Source organism: Anser cygnoides, chromosome 1, assembly GCF_040182565.1.
Source record: "Anser cygnoides isolate HZ-2024a breed goose chromosome 1, Taihu_goose_T2T_genome, whole genome shotgun sequence".
Taxonomy (NCBI): Eukaryota; Metazoa; Chordata; class Aves; order Anseriformes; family Anatidae; genus Anser; species Anser cygnoides.
This window is the reverse complement of record NC_089873.1, coordinates 77,856,514-77,877,965: the sequence shown is the minus strand read 5'-3', so window position 1 is coordinate 77,877,965 and position 21,452 is coordinate 77,856,514. Positions and strand designations below refer to the sequence as shown.

At 40.4% G+C, this 21,452-nt stretch overlaps 1 protein-coding gene across 3 annotated transcripts in view; it reads left to right on the top strand.

Moving 5' to 3' along the window:
* ST8SIA1 (ST8 alpha-N-acetyl-neuraminide alpha-2,8-sialyltransferase 1) overlaps positions 1-17,837 on the top strand; it is a 148,041-nt gene extending 130,204 nt beyond the window's left edge. For all 3 annotated transcript variants that reach the window (XM_048053923.2, XM_013184619.3, XM_067000732.1), the window contains one exon: positions 6,061-17,837. In XM_048053923.2, coding sequence (XP_047909880.2) covers positions 6,061-6,547 — 487 coding nt within the window. In that variant the 3' untranslated portion in view covers positions 6,548-17,837. The remainder of the gene's footprint in view (positions 1-6,060) is intronic.
* The last annotated feature ends 3,615 nt before the right edge of the window (positions 17,838-21,452 follow it).

Genomic DNA, 21,452 nt, shown 5'->3' with positions numbered 1-21,452 from the left:
TATTCAGAAGATTTAGAAATACTAGGGAGCAATTTCATTTCTACAGTGCAAGTAGTTTACAGTCATGCTGTTCTGCCTATCCTTTTATATTATTTCCACTTCTGTGTGACTATAGCAGCTGCAATCTTCAAAGAGTCAAACTAAGATGAACAGCTCATCTTTTGAAAGCTAAGATTCAAACTGTCAGGCAACAGAATGGATTGATGTTTAGCTCTACTGGTTTTGGAAAGAGTAGCTATTAAAAGCATATTCTAATTTGAGTTGGCAGAATGAGGATCACACACAGTCCCAAAATACCAGTGAACACTGATTTTAATGTTTCGTTGCTTTGGTGTATAGGATAGCTCTATGTTCATTGAAAAATAGAGTCAGCTTTCCCTTGGTACTATATATAGTATTCTCAGCATGACAGTGTAAAAGCAGTAATTGGTGGAGGTTTAGAAAAAAATACCACAACACTAATTAATACAGAATCCAGTCCTATGATGAGTTTGCATCTTAAAAGGGATTAGAGTCTACGTCTGCAATGTCTAACTGGACTTGGAGTGCATCAGATTATTCTGAAGGTCATTTGGTAAGGACAGCATGTCGTTAAAAAACAGCCCATCTGAGAAAGATGTATTCTGCAGTCACTGTTGAAAGTATGTGTCTCCTTGCTTTGGGGTCTTTGGAGCTGATGGTAGGAGTGAACGTAATCCCCAACCTGGAAAAAAGCCATTGAAAAGGTGTGCAGAAGGAGAATCAGGCTAATTTGTTTGATTTTAATCTTTGGGAGCAGAGATGAGAGCATAGCACAGGTTCGTCAATGTTGGAAGCCTCTGTCCATATGAAAGAGGAGGCAGCATGGAGTCTTGGCAAGCTGTGTGTAAGGGATGAAGTAAAGTGATTTCTGGGAGGAAGGAGCATCTTTGCTGAGAGTCTGAGTGGAAGATTTTCTGCCTTTGAGTCTGTAAAGGGCAATCAGGTGTGGGAGGGAGGAGGGCAAAGGGAAAGGAAAAGATGGGAATAGCATCACCCCACCAGTGTGGTCAGTTCTCAACTGGGTGACCATGCTGCTTGTGGAGGGGGACCCACAGTGAGAACAGGGGAGAGCTCCTCGTGCTGAGGCCATTTGAAATGAAATTAGGCAAAGTATAGGGATCTTCCACCAGAATAAAAGCTCCTGGATTGATGAAGAACATTTAGAATTTCTGATTTTACTGATTTAATGATCAGTCTTTATGATTGATCTTGTTACTTCATACCATTTCTAACCACTCTCAAGTGCATTGCATGCCTGATTTTGTTGTTGTTGTTGTTTTATTTGAAGCTCTGAGCATACTACCACTGAGATTGGAGCTGGTTTTGCCACTGACTTTAATGGGATTATACTGAATCTTAAGTAAAGTAGCTTTCCCTAGGCTAAGTAAACAAGGGTTTGTGTAGTTGGGGAATTTGGGATAAAATGAGAAATAGGGTGAATTAATGGTACTTTAAGTGCTTGTTTCTGGCTTCCTGTGTGGACAAGTAAAATAGTCTACCTTGCATGTAATGCATGCCTAAAGTGCCTATGTGGAGAATGGGTGCGCGGAAACCAGCGTGCTGTTAATTCAGGCACAATCCATGGTTTAGTAACATTGGCTACAAAAGCCCTGAAGGGGTGAATAATCAAGAAGTGCATGATATGAATGAATGTGTAGGGCATTAAAGGGGGCACCACTATTTGAAAGCACAAAAGCACTCAGAACTGAGTGCAGTAAACTCTTGTGTCACAGCAGTATGGGTTCAGATGTGTGCTTGCAAGCTGACTCGTGACACCATCTGTAAGCATATTCCAACAGCTGCAGCAAATTGCTTAATCATTCCTGGCTAATGCTGACATCAAATTATCTAAATAATATTTGTAAGGTTATCCCTTGCCATAGGGACGAACACACAAGTCTTTATGGGCCTTCTGCTCTATTCCCCTGAGTTCTATTTATCTTAATTCTAAAATAATACACTATTTCTTTGGCATTTGAGCTGCTGCTCCCTTCATAGCTCTTTTTTTTTTCTTTTTTTTTTTTCTGTAAGTCAACTTGCAATTAATCCAGAATGCTGAACTTGTGACTTTGCAGATGCCAACACAGTAAGTGACTGAGATATCATCATAAGCATGAGACAGTGACTCTCAGGGGAGATGAAAAAGAAACTGAGATGTGAGAAAATGCTGCCATTATTAGCTGCAAGTAGGTTAGCTCAATATCACTGCAGCAAGTTCTTTGTGGTTATGGAAGTCATGTGTTAGTACTAGAGAGCAGTCATGTCCCAAATATCTGCTAGAGGACATCAATAAGAACATTAAAAACAGATTAAAAAACAAAACAAAACGAAACACTTAATGCTCTTAAGTCTTTGATAGTACTGTCTTAACAATGCACTGTCTCTGGCAGTTTTCTCTTGGATGCATTGTTCTCTCTGAAAAAGTAAACCACATCTGAGGGAACCTTACAACTGGTATAAAGGAATTTGTTTTTCTTATATCTATGCAGCTGTGCCTACATGTGCCTGTTGCAAGTTGTGCTTTTTAAGTTGATCTGTCATATGGACCTGACAGCGAAAATGTGTTGCTGAGGATTTCATGTGCTCTCTGGCCATTACTGCGTGTAGCGGAAGGGAGGCGCCCAGGCTGAGCAAGCTGTGATCTGCTTTCACCACTGTTCACAGTCATTGTCGCCTCTCTGGGCTGCCGTCAAGCTGCCGGGACACATTACTGCAAATTTCTGAACAGCTCTTGTCTTCTTCAGGTGCTGCTCAGGGCTCGGGAGATTCCAGCTCCAGTTTTATCTAAATGTTGGCAACCTGCCATGCATTTGTAGGAGCTTGACTGCAGAAGGTCAGAGGATGACTTTGAAAGCAGTTTTCACTGCTTCTTGCTCAGAGCCAAGTTGTCGTCTGAGATGCACTCTTGCACAAGGGGCTGGATCATTTGACAGGTTTATTTTGAAGACCCATGAATGCAGAGGAACTGCACAGCTGCCACTGAGAATACTGAATGTTCAAAACATGTAAGACAGAGGCAAGCAGACATGGACTGGAAGTTGAACAGAGAAGCACCAAGGCAATGAAGAGACTGGAGCACCTCTCCTATGAGAAGAGGCTGAGAGAGCTGGGACTGTTCAACCTGGAGAAGAGGAGGCTCAGAGGGTTCTTATCAGTGTGCGTAAATATCTGAAGGGAGGATGCAGTGAAGATGGAACCAGGCTCTTCTCAGTGGTGCCCACCGCCAGGGCAAGAGGCAATGGGCACAAACTGGAGCACAGGAGGTTCCACCTAAACACCAGGCAGCACTGCTGTGCTGTCTGGGGGAGGGAGCACAGGCACAGATTGCCCAGAGAGGCTGTGGAGCCTTCCTCCGTGGAGATCTTCAAAAGCCACCTGGACGTGGTCCTGGGCAGCCTGCTCTGGGTGGCCCAGCTTGAGCAGGGGTTGGACCAGACGGCCTCCACAGGCCCTTTCCAACCTCAACCCTCCTGTGATTCTATGAAACACTGACTAGGAACCAGTGGCCAGGCAAGGATTGGCACAAGGGAGGGTGTCTGTGTGCCCATCCGGATGTGAGGACTGTACCATTCATGCCAGGTCAAGCAGGAAGAAACCATATCATCACATTCACGCATACGCCTCAGAGCTGATCAGATGCAGAGGAAAAGCCCTTCTGGTCTCTCTTTCCTCGCTGTCGGCTGAGAAGGATGTGGTATTGTGCCCCAAAAGCCACTGCTGGAATGGGATTGCCTGCAGGACCCTCTGTCTGCATTGGTTATTAAAGGAAAATGTGCTTGAGCTTCAAGTACAGTATCTTAAAACTTCTCAATGTGTAGCATTTGTCCCCAGATTTCTCAGTCTCTAAGCAGCCTGTGAAAAGTCAGAAAGCTGGACAGAGCTCCTATTTTTACAAACGGGGAACAGAAAATATCATTTGCTTCTGATATCTCCCCTCATGAGGAGCGCAAGATGGGCAGCAGCTTTTTGGCTGTTTTAGGCTATCAGACAAGCCATAATCAGCATATTTTATGCTTGTGCATGGGCTCCTGGCCGCCTGTGTAATGTCCATCTGTTGAACTGGGCATGACGCCTGCCGATGTGGCAATCTAGATCACTTGAAAAAGGCACGGTTTTCCAGGAAGCGGTATTCCTGAAGGGCGGCCTGCAATTACGCGACAAATGCCATCCCTCCTGCATGAATTCCCCCCTATGCACCATTATCATAGCAGTGCCATTCACTTCTTGTTACTTCTAAGGTATTTTGGGAAATTCATGTAGAATAAATGCAAATGTGTTGTGGCAATGATGGCAAATGAATATTCAGAGACAGTCCCTGTCCTATGACTGTATCTGAGCATTTTAAATGTATCCATCTTCGAGATGCACAGTGCTTTTCTGAGAATAGTAAATTTGCTGAATAATGCAGCTTTAGAATAACCATATCTATTTGCCATCTGAAGTGAAAGTTGTTAACCAGCTGTAAGTGGGAAAGGACATGATGAAACCAGCTTCCAGGACTGGCAGAGGGGCTGTCTGTTTTCCCCTCCACCAAGGAGAAAGGACCCCATTGCTTCAAGACAGTGGGAGTTGTGTGCTCAAGTTCCCTGAGTTGTGAAAGGAAGTTTGAACCTGCATCTCCCACCGCCCAGTGGGCTCCCCGCATCATGGAGAGTGATACTCCGAAAGCCTGCTACAGACCCTATTCTACCTTTTATAAACAATTAGAGAGTTATTAGGACATGGTCTGAGTGTATAAGTGAATATTGAAAATATTAAGCTAGAGATTATTTTCCACTTCGGTGACTGTGTGTCCTGATGACAATGGAACAGCTTTGCTAGGATTGGCCCAACTCCTAGAACTGATGATTTGACAAGGTGTTCTGCTGCTCTTATGGTAAATGCTATTTGGGGGAATGCTTAGTTAAAGGTCTGAGAGGGCCCATACAAGAAGGCAGAGCCAGACAATGAATTTTTGCCGGGGCACTTTGGTCTTGGCTGGCCTTCTACTTATCTTATCTCTTTCTACAGAAAAGAATGCCAAATTCAATGTTATGAAATTATTATTATTATTATTATTGTTATTATTATTTAATTTATTATTATTATTTGTTTTGTATATTCAGGTTGAATCAATTTCTTTGAAGGGGCTTTGTTAAGTTAGCTGCTTAATGCAGTAGGAGCTGGTCTGTAGGGAAGAACAGTTAGTAATGAAGATCCATGCAGATCTCAGAGGGTTTGCTTCAGAACAGATCTACTTTAATTCTACCTGAAGGAACTTGTGGCAAATCAGGAGACCAAATATTGCACTTTGAAAATGTCAACAAAACCTTTTTCACTTACTACAAATATTTTGAGTTTGCTGCCAGAGCAAAGACTTCTAAGAACCTGAGGTGTTCATGAGACATTTCTATGCTGTTGAAGCTGTATTTTTTGTTGGCAATTGCATCAGCTGTAATTTTATCTGGTGCTTGTTGTGGTCGTCTGGCATCCTATTCAAACCCGTGTATCATGACCTACCTGTGCTTTGAAGAGTACATGGATTCTGGAGAGGAAGCAGGTAATCAAGGGTGAATCATAGTGAATTTCTCATGCAGAGGTATTCTCCAGCATAGCCCGCACCTCAGGACAGCAAATGCTCTGGTTACTTAACAAGTTTGTGCTTTAGGTATTGGATTTTACCTGTCACTCTGGTGACAACTCTGTCAGTTACTTCCAATGGTGCCTATTCAGGGTACTTTAATATTTTACTGAAGGTGGTTTATTTAGTGTCAAACATCAGTGAAGGCCTTGGTGTGTGTGCACAGTCTACAGTTTCCTGCCAGATGTCTTGTGCATCTTGGTATGTCCAGAAGTATATGGCAAGGAAAGGTTATATTCTTGATAAAATACTGTTTCTGGACTAAACAAATTACTCAATTTTGTCAGGACCTTCTCTGGGTTCAGGAAAGATGTGCAATGAACTACAAATCTGTGTATGAAGAGCAGCTCGTAGCTGGATTTTGAAACAAGCAGAAAAAGTTTTGTGTTATCAACATGCTTTTCTCTCTTGTTTTACAGGTTCCAGAATCTGCTTTGGTCTCGAAAAGCATTTGTGGACAGCGTGAAGGTGTATAATCACAGCTACATCTACATGCCAGCCTTCTCGATGAAGACAGGGACAGGACCCTCCCTACGTGTCTACTACACCCTGGAGGACTTTGGTGCCAAGCAGGCGGTGCTTTTTGCCAACCCCAATTTCCTGCGTGACATTGGCAAGTTCTGGAAGAGCAAAGGTATCCATGCCAAACGGCTTTCCACAGGACTTTTCCTAGTCAGTGCCGCCCTTGGTCTGTGTGAAGAAGTAACAATTTATGGCTTCTGGCCGTTCTCAGTGGACCTGCACGGGAAGTTTATTAGCCATCATTACTATGACAATGTCTTGCCTGATTCTGGATTTCATGCCATGCCGGAGGAATTTCTACAGCTCTGGTTCCTTCATAAAAGTGGTGTACTGAGAATGCAGCTAGAACAATGTGAGGACCCTTTAGTCCCGTCTTCTGCCTAAGGATTGTAGCAGTCAGTTTGGAAGATCCAATAGTTTTTAATTTCCATGCTCTCCAACAGAGAGTTCTGTTTTTCTGTTGATTTTTTTTAAAGGGAAGATAATCACAGATCTGCATGGACCATACAAATGCTACTTGAAGGCCAAATGGAATACGTCCTTATTGTATAGTGTTTTGTGGAACTGGGGTGGGGGGAAACAAATCTCTCCATCAAGTCCATTCAGCAGTATTGTGAAAATAATGTCATAAGCGACACAGCTGAACTTTCTGGGTGATATTTTTAAATGACCAGTGTAAAAAGGGCATTAAGGCTCGGAGGGAAACAGGGCCACCCACAAGCTTTTGCTGACAGTGCCAAATATGACTGTCTGTACAAAAATCCATTTCATTCCAGACTGGCTCCTCATACAACTTCCTTTTTTTTTTTTCTTTATTTTCCTCTGTGTGTGTGGAGTGGGGTGGGGGGCAGGGGTGGCTATAGAGGAAAGTGTGTGTGTTGTCAAATTTCTTTGTTTCTTTCTTTTTCCATTTTATTTTTGTTTTCCAGTGGAAGAAAGGGGAAAGGTGTGAAAGCCAGAGGAGCTGAGTACCATCAACTCCTCCAAAAACTTCAGAGAGTGAAGGGTGTCAAGAATCTGGTAGAAAAATGTCCTGGGAATGCCCTGCTACTGAGAATGGATGTACCTCCCTGTTGTAGGCTTTATCAGGATAGTTTAGGTCATTGCACTTTTAGCTAAGCTAATGCTATGCTACGGGCAAGAGCTGACTAAGGGAAATTGGTTTGAAAATAAAACTTGTGTTACAAAAACAGAGGTGAAGTGCAATCAGATTTCAGTTGACCTGCTGCAAGATTTCCACAGTGACTTTTGTAGCAGGGATTGTTCCTGGCCTGTTTTGCTGTCCAGCCTTTGGGATTAATTCTGTATTCATTTGGGCTCCAGATGTTCACTGAATATCAAGGGGATATGAGGTGTTTAGTGGAATGCAGAATGAGGTTCTCCGTGTGCTTATAGCAGAAAAACTGCAGAAATGAATGTGTCATTTAAAATGAGCTGAAACTTTGAAAATCCTTTCTCATTGTGCAACTAGCTCTTCTGTTTGGATTGTAACATTAGCCTTAAAGACTTGTACTTTTCTTGCAAGATTGTGTCTTGCTAAACAGAGTCTGAAAAATAAAACAGCTTTTGGGAGCACTGAAAAAATACATAGCCAGAAAGAAAAAAAACAAAAAACAAACAAACAAAAAAGAAACACACAAGGAAAAGGCAGGCACTTACGTAATGCTGCTGCCTTTCTCTTTGCAATCAGTGAGTTACATAAGTGTGCACATTGCACTCCGGCTGCTCCGGTCAGTGCAGCGCTTAAAGGACTGTTTTATTTTTGGGTATTACTTGGACAGCGGATGATCCTATTGCCATGTAAATGAGAAATCTTTTGGTTTGTTTGCTTTGGTTTAGCACTGTAGGACAAGAAGAGAAAACCAGCTCAGTCCACAGTGCGATTTCAGCTGCAAGACGTTATCACCATTAACTTTAAAATCCGAACTAATGTTCTCTTTCTTCTACTTCTATCATTAGAAGCTGAAATTCTAGTCAAAGTGTTGAAACAACAAAACTGTCATCAGGTTTCCACAACAATTTCCTCTGCTACCTGTTTTAGCTCCAAAATGCTAGTGTTTTGGGGGATATGTCCTATCATATGTTAACAACCTCTCTCTTTGTAGACTACCAGCTGCAAGTTATATAGATATAATTAAAAAAAAAAAGAGCAAAAACCTTGGTTCTTCTTTAGATATGAATAATTTGACTATGTAGGACACTGAAACAAACAAACAAAATTACTGTTTTGCTTTTTAAATGTTTCAGAATAAAATTTTTCTAAATATGAATATTCCAAGCATATAGTGGGCATTGTTCCACAGGATTACAGTGCAGTTCTAAACTGCAAAGTGGAGGTTTGGATTAAATGCGGTTTTGGAGATTGTTCTGATAAAATCTGAATGTGCTTCTATAACCCGTTTTATTACTGTCCACTTTTGCTTATGCTTTTTTAAAAGTACAGTTAACAGACCAATATCATTTGATAATTCATTCACTTGGGTTATGTTTATCTTATCTATAATGTGGATACTCAGCGAGAAAGGATTTGAAAGCAGAATATTTTCTTTACTGGCAAATTTTTACTGAGCTGCCTTTCTTGAAGAACAGGTGCCTATATGGTTTTTATTAGATGTATCAAGCGTTGCACTTCCTGGTGCTTTAAAGATGTTATCTGTGAGAACAACTGTCAAAATGTGGTGTTTTAAGATGGCACTTCAGAAGGATGACGGTATTTCCTTGGGGTTGCAGGGGAATGAGGAGAGTAGTGAGAACTGCCCCTCTGCTGGTCATCGTTTGGCATTTGTACCAGTGCTTGGGAATTCAGTTCCGAACCTCTCTGATGGTTATCCAGCACTTTGGAAATCTTTTTTTCCTATGTTCTGGGAAAATAATCTGAGTAGTAGAAGAAGAGGAAGTGAGGATTTTCATAGGAATGACTTCATACTCAGTGCAGTATTTCATAACATCTGTATTGTTTATGTGCAGCCAGTGCCCTGGGTATCTGGGGCTGTTTTATTCCCCGTCTCTGTAAGACTGAAGCAGACTGAACCTGTAGCCTGTGGTCTTTGTGAGTCTCTTTTGATGTCTGCAATACCGAGGTTTGCAAGATGATAGGTTTAAAAAAATCATGGAGACAGAAGAGACCCAAGCTGTGTGTGGTAAGTGTGGCTGGTGTTGCAGAAATCAATAATTCTCTCTGTATTTGCATTTACCTGTAGTGAATATAACTGCATCTTAAAATGACAACCTTATTTATTAGGGAAGTAAAGGCTTCAAGGATAAATAATTTTCTGTAACTTTCAGAAAACTGTCAACTTAGGAAAGAAGAGAATCAAAAATAAATGTCCCTTTTGAGAGCAAGTCTACAGTGTGAGCTCAAAAAATACCTATTTTAGTTGGTTGATTTGTCAATCCATGCAGACACTGGCCAGCAAGTAGGCTTTTACCCTACAAGTAAAAATGGGATACAGGAGGGTACTGTAAGCATTTTGTGGCAAGAGCAGTCACAGCAAAAATGAGAAAACATCTGGGAATGTGAGAGTAGTAGCTGCCTGACAAAAATCTTGGAGTTAATGCACTGCACCCTTTCTGTTGCTTAGGGTGAGACTTACCTGGCTTAAGTCTAGGAGAAGTGGGTCATGTGTACAGGATCATTGATATGAAATGTGGAATTACATGTAAGGGATTGAAATAGTATCCCATTTTGGGAGGAAGGCTACACCACAGGATAAGACTGTACTTCTGTTCAAGCACAGGTGCAGTCAGACCCAGGAGGCTAACATAGGCATAAACGAAGAGAAATCAGCATCTTACAATTATAGCAAACTTTGGACAGAGTAATTATATTCTTCTGGCATTTTCCTATTGATTGATAGGCCCTTAAGTCTTGTGTTGCTATATTTTCATAGAATCATAGAATGGCTTGGGTAGGAAGGGACCTTAAAGATCATCTAACTCCAACGCCCCTGCCATAGGCAGGGAGGGATGCCACCCACTAGATCAGGTTGGCCAAGGCCCCATCCAGCCTTGCCTTCAAGTGAATTTTCCTTGAAGTGAATTGAAATCTTAATTTTGTTGTTGAAATTCCCCGCTCTAGCGCCTTTATTTCTACTACTAGCCGCTGAATTTCTCTGGTAGTGTAGCTAGAGCTGCACAAGTCTGTGCCAGGTTAAAAGCTACTGCAATTCATCTTCAATGAAAACTAGTTTGGGCTTGCCAAACAATTTGTTAAGGTTCTTAGTTATTAATTTTATCATAGAGGTGCCAAGATACAGAAATGTTGGAATCATTGCTCTGCATAGGAAGTACTGCCACCTGTTTGTAAGATGAATGAATTAAATCCCTTTACAAGAACTGTGCATGGGGGATATTTGGCACGGAAATCACTCTAGGCATAATCTTTTTGGGTACATGTATGTTTTTGAGTAACATAAGGCCAATGTATAAACTTGTTCTAAATCTATGTAAAACTCCTCCTTTCTGTTTATTATGAATATTCTGAAGCTCACTCTAAAACAGATAATCCAGCAGACTAAAATCATAGAAAATGATTATATGTGGTCATGAGAATAAAAATATTTATAAATTTTGCACAGACCTTTCTAAAATTTAAAGGACTCTTCTTCGTGAATGCTGTATTTCTGTATTTTTGCTGATATGAAAATTATCAAGTTTGGGGTGAAACAACTACAAAAGTCAAAGGTCCAAGCCTTTGTTACAGCTTAACTTCTCTAGAATATATAAATATTGGCCTTTTTTTTTTTTTGACTCAAATACTTTCACTGTTTGTTTCACCTGTGACATCGGAGTGGTGTCACAGAATCATAGAATCGTTCAGGCTGGAAAAGACCTCTTAAGATATCTAGCCCAACCTTTAACCAAGTACTAAAGCCCACCACTAAACCACTCTACTAAGTTCTATATCTACACATTTCTTGAAGACCTCCAGGGATGGTAACTCAACCACTTCCCTGGGCAGCCTGTTGCAGTGCTATACAACCCTTTGAGAAAAGAAATTTCTCCTAATATCTGACCTAAACCTCCCCTGGTGCAACTTGAGGCCATTTCCCCTCATCTGTTGTAATATTCACTGCTGAGTTTGCATCTTTGTGGAAACTGAAGCTAAGCAAAGAATCTGCTGTTTTAAACTGAATCTCTGTACTGTGGTAGTTGCATAAAATCCTCCATACATATTCATGGAACTGGTTTAATATTTGGCTCACTCTATCCCCTCATTAACAATGAGAATAGGAGTGAGGAAACTTTTGATCTAGAAATGAGGACGGTGAAGGAGGTGAATGCTATCTCACCATTTGCTGCCTGCTTTGGTTCTCTTCTTTAGCCTGACAGATTAGTAAGTGTTGGAACAAGTCTAGGTTATACAAAATGTAAGCAGTTCCTGAAGAGCTGGATGATGAGGATGGAAAAAATGAAGATCACATCAGTGGTGTAACAAATTGGACTGTAGTAATTTTTGATAAAGATCCCCAGTTCTAAGCAACTTCAGAACACTTTGTTTTGTTAATGACTGTGAAAAATGGACTACCTATGACCTACCTAAGGTTTTCTGCAGGATGGCAGCAAAGCAAAATGCGATGGCAGCTATTACTATGAGATAGGGAAAATTATTAAACAGAAAAGGAAATACAATGGAAGTATGATGGCAAAGAATCCATCTTTCTCCTCTCTCCTTCCATTCCCCTTGAAACAAAAGTATAATGGACTATTATCCTAAGTCACCATCTCCTTGAAAGGATACGGTGAGATTTCTGTTAGATGATGATTCTTACTAAAAAAACAACAACATCAAACCTTGTCCAGAAATGCCCAGTCCCCTGCTCTGTGGCTATTTAGGGGATGTTCTGGTGGCTGTGGCTGCACTGGTGTGCTGTGACCTCTGTAATGGGATCTGCATCTAATATCATGTGTTCCCTTCAGACCTCCATCTGGGATCATCTTGGCTTGTATTTATGCCCCAGGTCATCCTAAAGGACCTCTTTGCCATCTCCTTCCTGCTGACCATCCTCATTGGGCTTAGAAGTGTGATTAAAAAAATCAGCCATGAAGTTAGCTAATATACTTTGTCATTTTGAACCATGTTTTCTTCAAAAGTGATCGAGACAACGAGAGTTAGCTGCAAATTGCAAATATGACTTCTGTTAGGTGGTGATAATTCTATCACTGGTGAACAAAAAGAGAATGGAAGAAGGCTGTGTTTTTCTTACCAATTGTAGAATAACTTCTGTTCCGTGAATTCCCAGAATTTGTCATTTGGAATTTATCATGTGTTTGACTGTTTAGTAGTTTTTGAACAGAACAATTAGACCTAGTGGCCTGTTTGTTAAATATCAGCAAACTCATTTTTCTAAAGGAAATATAAATACCCAATAGGAGACATAACCTATTCTCCCTAGCTGATATTTCCTTGGCAGCAACGAGAAGTTAAACAGTTACTTATTCCTACCAGATTATTCATTTCCTTCATTTTTTTATTACAACAGGCTGAGCCCTAATGTATTCAGCCTCTTTAGCTTAGTGCATAGACTTAAAAATGAATCTCGCTCTGTCTTTTCAGCTGTAAAAAAAAGAGGTTAAAAAAAAAAAAAAGTTCTTAATTGAAAATGGTTGCGTGGGTTCTCTGCAGTCAGGAGAGAGATGGGCACCTCCAGGTGGTGATTCATGCTTTTCCTGAACATGGGCTGCATTTACTGAGGTCTCCATAGGATTGTGAAAACACCCCAACTGTGTTTGTAAGGCTAAGTGGTGAAAGGCAAGACATAAGGATTTTTTTTTGCCAGTGCCACACAGTTCACTTATAAGCGTATATTGCTGTGGCTTTGTTGGGCGTCTACTGATGGGAAGCAGAGACCTGCTCCCCACAGCCTGCACAGATGAGACCAGCCTGGCCTGAGGAGTTCAGCTGAGCGTTGAGTTCAGCAGCCAGCGGTGTTCAGCAAGTAGTCCTCACCTGTGTGAGTCGGCAGGTATGGTCAGGACAGCATGGACTGCTGCCTGCGGCTGGTGCTGGGCAGTCACTGGAGCGGCTCCATTTGGATCTACTGTGGATGCAATTCAGCAAGTGCCATTGCAGAGCAGGTCCTAGAGGACTGCAAGGTTACCGTTCTTCTTCTTCACAGCCAGAAGTGCTGGGCTTGCTGGAAAGGATCCATCTGGAAACCAGCCTGCTTCTCACCCCGAAACACTTTTGATCCCTGGCAAGTCTCAGAAGTTCCTATTAAAACAGCATCTTAACATAATCCCCAGGTACTCCCTGCTGCTGTTGAGTTGGTCAGCATTTTGTTGAGATGAATATTTACCCTATTTTGGTTCCTCTAAGGCAAATTAAACAGTAGCACACAAACCACCTAGAATTTGCCGTGTTGTTTGGTGTCTTCACCTTTCAAGTTTCTTTTAGACTAGATAAAACTGTTGTGAGTGAATCCAAAGCTGCTTAAGAAAGCAGCACCACAAATAATTGTTCTCTGGGTTTATGAATAAGCCTCTGTTCAATAAAACATGAAAGTATCTTTTGAATAGTTCATGGTGATTTCTAGTTGTACATTCAATGAATTGTTTTGCTCAGGTGGGGCCCATAGCAAAGATGAGTTGCCTCATTTTCTGCTTATTGGAAGGGGCAATTACGGAGGCATGATGTATTTTAAACTAAATTCTTAACAAGAAGCTAGGAAATCTACATATTCTATGAGAAGCTTTGTTTTTGTTTGATTACCTTTATAGTAAAGGAAACATTTCACTAAAAGCAGATGCACAGAGGAACGGAGATTTTGATTGTAAAAATGTCATCTGGAGGACTGAGACCCAGATTTGAGTCTCTTGGAGATCTCAAGAGCAGGATCTCACTGTGCTGCAAGAGTGCTATAAGCTCATCTTCTTTTTCTTCTCTGCATATGTGTGTATATATATATATTTGTAGAAAATGCTTGATAGCTTTATTTATCCCTACATTGAAAATAAATGCTCCCCCCCCCTTTTTTTTTTTTCAAGAGTGCAGGTTTTCCTTTTAAATACTCATAGCATTTAGTGTGCTCAGCAAATCTGACAGAAGACGTCCACTTTATAGGATAAAGCTGTTTTGGAGTAGTCTGGCAGGGCTCCTGCAAACATGCGTGTTGAGTGCTGCCTCTTGAATTGCAGTTTCAGCAGATGGTATGGAGTGTGTGGCACTGGCAAGAAAAAAAGATGTTAGTTGCAGCTCTGCCTGCTCAGCGTCTCCTCTATCCTGAGTGTCTTTTGTCAGTTCTGTGAGGGCTCCTCAAGTGTGGACTTCAATTCTGAAGATCATATGTTGATCAGCTTTAAAGGACTGGGCTTTGAATGTGCTGGAAACTAAAATGAACATTGAAGTGACTTGAAACAAGTCTTCTGTGGTTATAAGATACTGTTGCACTATCAGTATATTAAAGCGGTTCTATCTGAGTATGAGACTTATATATGTGAGGAGGATAGTGAAGGGTGAACATCTGATGATGCATAGGGCAAGGACTTCCAAAAAACACTGTTTTTATTTATATGAATAATGAAATCTCCATTGAGCCAATATTGAATTAGGTCAGCATTCAGTGCTCTTGAAATTACTACCCCATAAGCATTTTCAAAAATTCTTCCCTGTGCAGGCAGAAATAGGAGACTTTTGGTTTGTTCATGCTCCTCACCTTGTATTAAAAACAGACAAATATAAAACAAAACAGATAATAGGCTGAAGTTTATAACTCAAACACTGCTGAGTATATTTAAGAATTACTTTTAAATAATTTATTGAAAAAAAAATCACACATTTGTATATGAAAAAGCCCCCCTTCCCCCCCCCCCCCTTTTAAATTTTTTTCGCTATAATGCATCAGTAACTGACCAAGTGGTTTTCAAGCTATTCAGCACTTCCAGCTTTGCTACTCAAGTCAAGAAAAAAAAGAGAAAACAACTCAGGAGAGTGGTTCAGGTCTTCTGAAGTCTGTTACTGTCTATGTGCTGCCATTTAGTAGTGGTGTCTAAAGAACTAGATGAAGATCAGAACCGAGATAAACAAGAAAAAAAGCAGTCTCTGTGGTGAAGAGAAGGAGATACAAGCTTATATTTCAATGCTTTGATGAATTGAGACCTAAAGTTATTAACAGATATTATGACTTTATTCTCTCACTTTTCATTTCCTCAGTTCTTGTGGTACTGGGGAGGAAACCTGCCAAGTCCACAAGTTGTTTCAGATTTCCTCTGCTCTGTTTATTGACTGCAGTGAACTTTCCTCTAGGCACTAAATCTAAAAACACAACACAGAAACAGAACATTTTAGGTTTAATAATGTTGAATGTGACTAAGCTTGTATGCAGCATTTCATGTCTTTCTAGTACTAATTACTGTATTAACTAGAAAGTAAAACAGCCTTTCTTATTTCTGGTGCTACTTCTCTCAGAGTGTTTGATATCTTTCTTCCTGCTGTGGTTGCTCTCTCAGGTGAACGGAGATTACATTTAGCTCACTGAGAGATGTTCTAAGAGTTAGTTAACTTACATTCGGAAAGTAATGTAAAACAAACAAACAAAAAAAACATTTTATAAAATACAAAGGTTTATATCTTTTGAACACTAAGGCAAGCAAGCAAGCAGAGATTTTTCTTTGACTGAATTTATGCTTCCAGGTTAAAATCCACCCTCATGGTTAGTAGGTGCAAGAAGGACATTACCTTCAGGTAATGCATAGCTTGTAAGAAAGTGAAAACTCATGAATTTTAATGAGAAAAACAGGTTTTCTTCTCTCTGCCCAGACCCTAATTTATAAGCCAAATTCTCCATTCTCTTCTACCACTCCAACTCCAGTCAAATCAATAGAATTGCATAGATTTTAATCATCTGTCTGTTCTCAAACCTGAGGGAATTCATCCTATGAAAATTTTAAATAAAGCTGTTTTGAAGCGGTGCCAGGTTATGCTGCCTAGTTAAAGGTACCTATTCTGTAAGCTACTGTTTTTTGTTTTTGTTTTTTTTTTCCCCACAAATGCAGACCATGAGTGTTTTCTGCTATTCCTTGGTTGTTGTTGTAAGGCAAATATTTTACTGCATTTCAAACATCTGCTGCACTAAGTTATCACAGTCTGAAATCAAATCGTGATCTTAGTCATGTCCTATATGAGAAACTGTTTCTGTAAGTTGCATAGAAGTGATGCATGAGTTGCTCAGTCTGCCAAGTATATTGTGTGAGCTGGATGAAAATGAAAAAAAGGGTTTTGCTTCAGTGTGAAACCTCACCATTGAGTGACTGTATCTGAGAATTAGATATCCTCCGGTAATTTATAGTCTGTGGTGGATCTGAAGGCTGCTAATGCTTCCACTCATTGTCAAATAATTTTTTTAGACTTTGATGATGCAATGATATGATCTTTTTCCTTCTGCTATTCCAGTGCAGTTTTTATTTTCTGATAAGTTTTGCAGGGAAGAAATCGTCTTTCTTATTTATTTATTTCAGTCTGCCTGTAATTGTCCAGGTTTCAGCTTAAATTGCCTGCAGTCAGATCTTGAATTTTTGCATTAATCTTTGTGCATCCATAGTCAAATCAGGCATCAGTAAAATACAAACTCATTTCCAAATTTTGACCTCAATACAAAACAAGGATTCTTTAATAAACCTTCATAATATTGGCCTGTTACTACTGAGGTGTGAAAATGTTTTTTATTTTCATTGTATGTCTCACAACAGTTACTAGATTAGACAAGGACATAAGCGACTGAAATCAGCATGTCTAGTTGTCTTTGTGTTTTTGGTACATGTATTCATTGACCTGTTTGTTTGTTTGTTTTTAATCTCTGACTGTCTTGCAGATTCTCATGAGAAGTGTGTATCAAACACACAATGTAATGTCCTATCTCTAAATAAGAAGAATGCACATCTATCATCTGAGAGAGCACTTGCATATTTTTTTCACCTGGGAATTAGTCTATGCTTTCTGTGTATCCAATACCGAAATTATTACCGAGTGTAATGTACAGGAATTGCACTTTGTAAGATTTCTGTTCCTCTCGGGAGTTACTAGTACTCTGCATTTTAAATGGAGTTTAGCACTTTTCTTGAGTGATTGGGTCAGAAAGCAAGGCATTAATAATGCTGCCTGGGTCTTGCCTTGCTTGCACTTCAACAGCCATGCTGGGGGGCTGACTCCTGGCTTGTGACCCCCTAGGGGCTTTGGGCAAAGCTCAGGAGTGCTGCTGGGGCTGCACCTTGTGTCAAGCAGAGGTTGAGGTAGTGCTAGGGGCTGATGGCTGGTATGAGCAGCTCATCACCAGAGCCAGGCGTTGGGGACCAGCCCTTGGCCAAGCAAATCCTCATCCTGCCCTGGGACCTGAGCTGTGGCCTTCTGAGTATGCCGAGGGACAAGCCAGCAAGTGTCTGGGCTCCCTTAACAACAGAAGAAACTTCATGTGCAACTGCTATGGTAACCAAATTGCTACCCTTCTTCCTTTGTTGTGGAAGGGAAGATGGTGCAAAGCATTTACATGCCATGCTTTAGCCCCGTACAGGTTGAGGTCAAGAAGTTTGAATGTGCAAACAGTTTGCTGTGAGCTCTTATTTTGCACTCCAAGTGTAGGGTAGATATGTCTCCTCATTTAGAAATCTACATTTAAAAAAATGTATTCAAGGACAAATTTGGGTATCTAAGTTAGCAAATGAAATATTGTAGAGTCGTTTACATCTTCTCCAGCTCTGGCAGTTCAAGATGACACAGAAAATCTGCCTTCACATGTAACTTTCAGGGCTTGTAAGCTGTTGTGTTTCCAATTTATAAAACACACCTTGCTTTAACCTGTGCCAGTGCTGGTTCCATCTGGCTATTTCTGAAAGCTCAAGGGAAAAGCAAACGTAGAAAGATAGAAAGGAAATTAAAGGTGCCTCGCTGTGATATTTTTCTAGAGTGGGACATTGACTTTGATAATGAACTGTGAAATGTAGCATGTGGATGCTGATGAATGTAAAAGACTGCATGTGTTTTTCTTTTAATGTTGCGTCCATGAGGTGGATTATTAGTATGAGCTCTGTGTTGTGAAAACGCTGAAAAGAGATGTGTAAATGGAAAGGAGAAGATATTTCTAGAAATTTATAGACAACTGTATTCTCTTTGGTCTATCTCCTTTTTCATGACCAGACTCAGATTCTGGTAATGTAAGCTTTACCATTACAATGGTAATAAACAAACTCAAAAGAGGAGTAGCTCTCTTCCTAAGATCAGATATGCTTCCTGTTAGCATTGTAAGGGAGTATCTGTACTTCCATCAGATCACACTTCTCAGGCTTGGGCTGGCAGGGATGCATTGGCTGGGACATCACCGGGGCTCACTAATGATGCCATATCACGTGTCTCCTGCCTGCAGAGTTCTGACATTTGTTGCCAGGCCAAGAAATAAGTGACTGGTTTGCTGCAGTCTTGAAATACTTGCCTGGTCACAGGGGCTTAGGGTGCCTGCTGCAGCCTCTGGGGCCTAGGGAGCCGCTAGTGTTTTGCTTTGGGAACAAAGTAGGTTATTTGAATGAGAGCAGCAGAGAAAGCACAGCTTGATAGGCTTCTGCTTGCCTCCCCATGTAGCTGCAAGGTCCCTACTCTCACCTTCCCTGTTACAGCATCCGTGCATCTCAGACCTCCTGCTTTATATCTGACCCTACTTGCAAGGCTGGTTATGAGGGAGGCTTGTTTGCCCAGGGCTAGCCTTCCTTCTGGTGGACTGCTCCAAGTATGTGGCACTTGAATCAGTGGTGAAACAGAGCTTAATTTGAAACACCACTCACACATTTGGCAGGAGCTCAGTGTTTGGTTGACACAAGTTGACTTGGGATCAGTCTGTGGCAATTACACTAATGCTGGTGTACAGGAGCACAGGGAGGACAGACAAGGTGTCTCCTGTCTTTTAGGAACTAGGCATAAGTGCAGATTTTGTTCTCTCGCACAAGACTGGCATCAGCTATTGATGACATCACTTATAAAGGAGCAATGTGATGTGGGACTTCAGTGTTAGCTGGTGATTTTTGCTCTTGCGTTATGCTAGTATTTTGATTTGCATTCCTTCTTATCTTGCCCACTTTATTGAAAAATGTGATGGTGATGTGGTAGTTCAATGTCTTGAGATGGTTTTAAAGTGGATAAGCAAACCATTATGCCTCTGAGGTTGTGTAATTCCATGGATTTGTTTTACCTCCAGTGACTGACATGTAACATTTATTGTATCATTTAATATGTATGTAAGCTTTACAGGCTGGATGTTGTGTCAAAATGATGTGGGCACTTGGGTAAACATCTCTTTGAATCACCATCATTTTGGCACGCTCAGGGGCAAAGGTACTTGTGTTGCGTGTTTTAAACATCACAAAGTGTGTTGCTGTTTAGAGTCTTGTGATTAGGGTATCAATCTAATTCTCTCCAATGTAGCAAATGTTTGCTGATGGCTAACACTGTTACAAGGACTAAGGGGTTGAATTTCTTTGCCTGGCAATAATGTATTTTCTATTATGTCAATAGAATCTGTTCATTTTCAAGTAGTGTGCAATGCTCCTTTGAAGAATGTCTCTTTTTTCAGGTGGTTTCATAGTGACTGTACCCCGATATGTTTAGATGTCTCTCAATAGCAAAGATTGCTTTGTTATTGAATGTATTATTTATTAACAGTACCTTGTTGTCTTTTTCTAGTCGCATTTTACAAAATATACCACAAGCATCTCATGTGATTTTTATAAGGAAATCTTATTTATAATATTCATGCTAGCAGACAGAAACAAATCTCAATTTTATAGTAGTTCATGCCTTTTTTCATAGCTGAAGAGTCTTAATGAGCATGATCAGAAGGGACAAGCTCATTGTTTTGTTTAATTTTGATGGAACTTTTCAAAGGTAAATGTTATGCTATTTATAATTTGGATTTACTTATCTTAACAAATAAATATCTCAATTTTAAGAAATGAAAATATTACTCGTGGGACTTCTTTTTATTCTTCTTTTCCACATTCTCTAATTCAGTATTTCTAAACAATGAAGGTCATTTCCTCCTCCTCTTTATTTTTTCCTGTATAGTCTATTGTCACATCAAGATTTACGTCCCTTGTCCTCATCTGAAATTTCTGCCATGTTGGTCATTCTGTTTACTCAGTTCCTTCTCTTTTTAGCTTAGTTAGTGAAAGACAACTTTATTTGTAGTGTGTCTGAGAATTAACCTGGGGCTAAACTTTTACTTTCTCAGAACAACCCCCAGAAACAGCTTTGGGCTCACATCGAAATCCTAAGTAGATTAGAGCCATTTTGTCAAAGAGATTCCCATTCTACACTCAAATCAGTGTAACTGAACCCCACTTGCTTGGACTAGATGTCCCCATACTCAGTCTAATACTTGCATAAGATATTTTTACTATATTTCAACAAGCAAATAGTGATTCTAGATATCTGTACATCTAATTGACCAAGTTTAGATGTCTTTAGATTTTCAAGCCAGATTCTCCAAGTACAAATTTTCTGTGCACCAGCCTCTTTGAGGTAGGTAGAGTTTGACTTCAAGATCCTTTTGAGATTACAAAAATGCCCTGTCTCATTTGCACCCCTCCTTTAAAACCAATGGAGGATAAATGATGAAATGGTCTGGACCATTCCAGGGACAGCTGGAGTAGGGTTTCTCATTCAGGTAGATACAATCAATTGAGCATCTCTTTATCTTCATTTTTATAGCAAGAATTATCCGTAGAAAAGGTGGTCTTTGCTAAGAGAAGATGAGAAGACAAAAGCTACTTTGCCTTTAGCTGTTTATTAGCTATGATAGTTCTATTTCAAAAAAAAAAAAAAAAAAGCTAACTGAAGTTGTATGAGAAACAATTCAACTTCCAGTTGGAAAGGAGTCCCAGTGACTATGGTTATATTAGAAATCCTCACATAATGCTATAACTTACCTCGACTATGTAGCACTTTTACTTCCTTTCCCTAAATGCATTTTCATACCCAGTAAGTAAGAGTTCTTCACTTCTCTCATTTAGTATTTCTCTGTTTTCAGAATATGCCATCTCTCTCTAGGTCAATCACTAGATTTCTCCCCATGTAGAGAGACTGCCTGTTACGATGAGGGACAAATGTCAACAGGGGCTCAAAAGATGACATCTTCTTTTGTCCGAAGACTTCAGCCAGGTGAGTTGTCAGTGGGTGGCAGCTTCTGCATAAGGGCTCTCTGTTGTTTACTTGCTTGTTTAGTACACATTTGCAATACTGTCTTGGACAGTGGGAAATCTAGGTCAAACCTCCAGTTCCTGAAGCTACATTTCCCTTTCAGCTGGTGAAGTG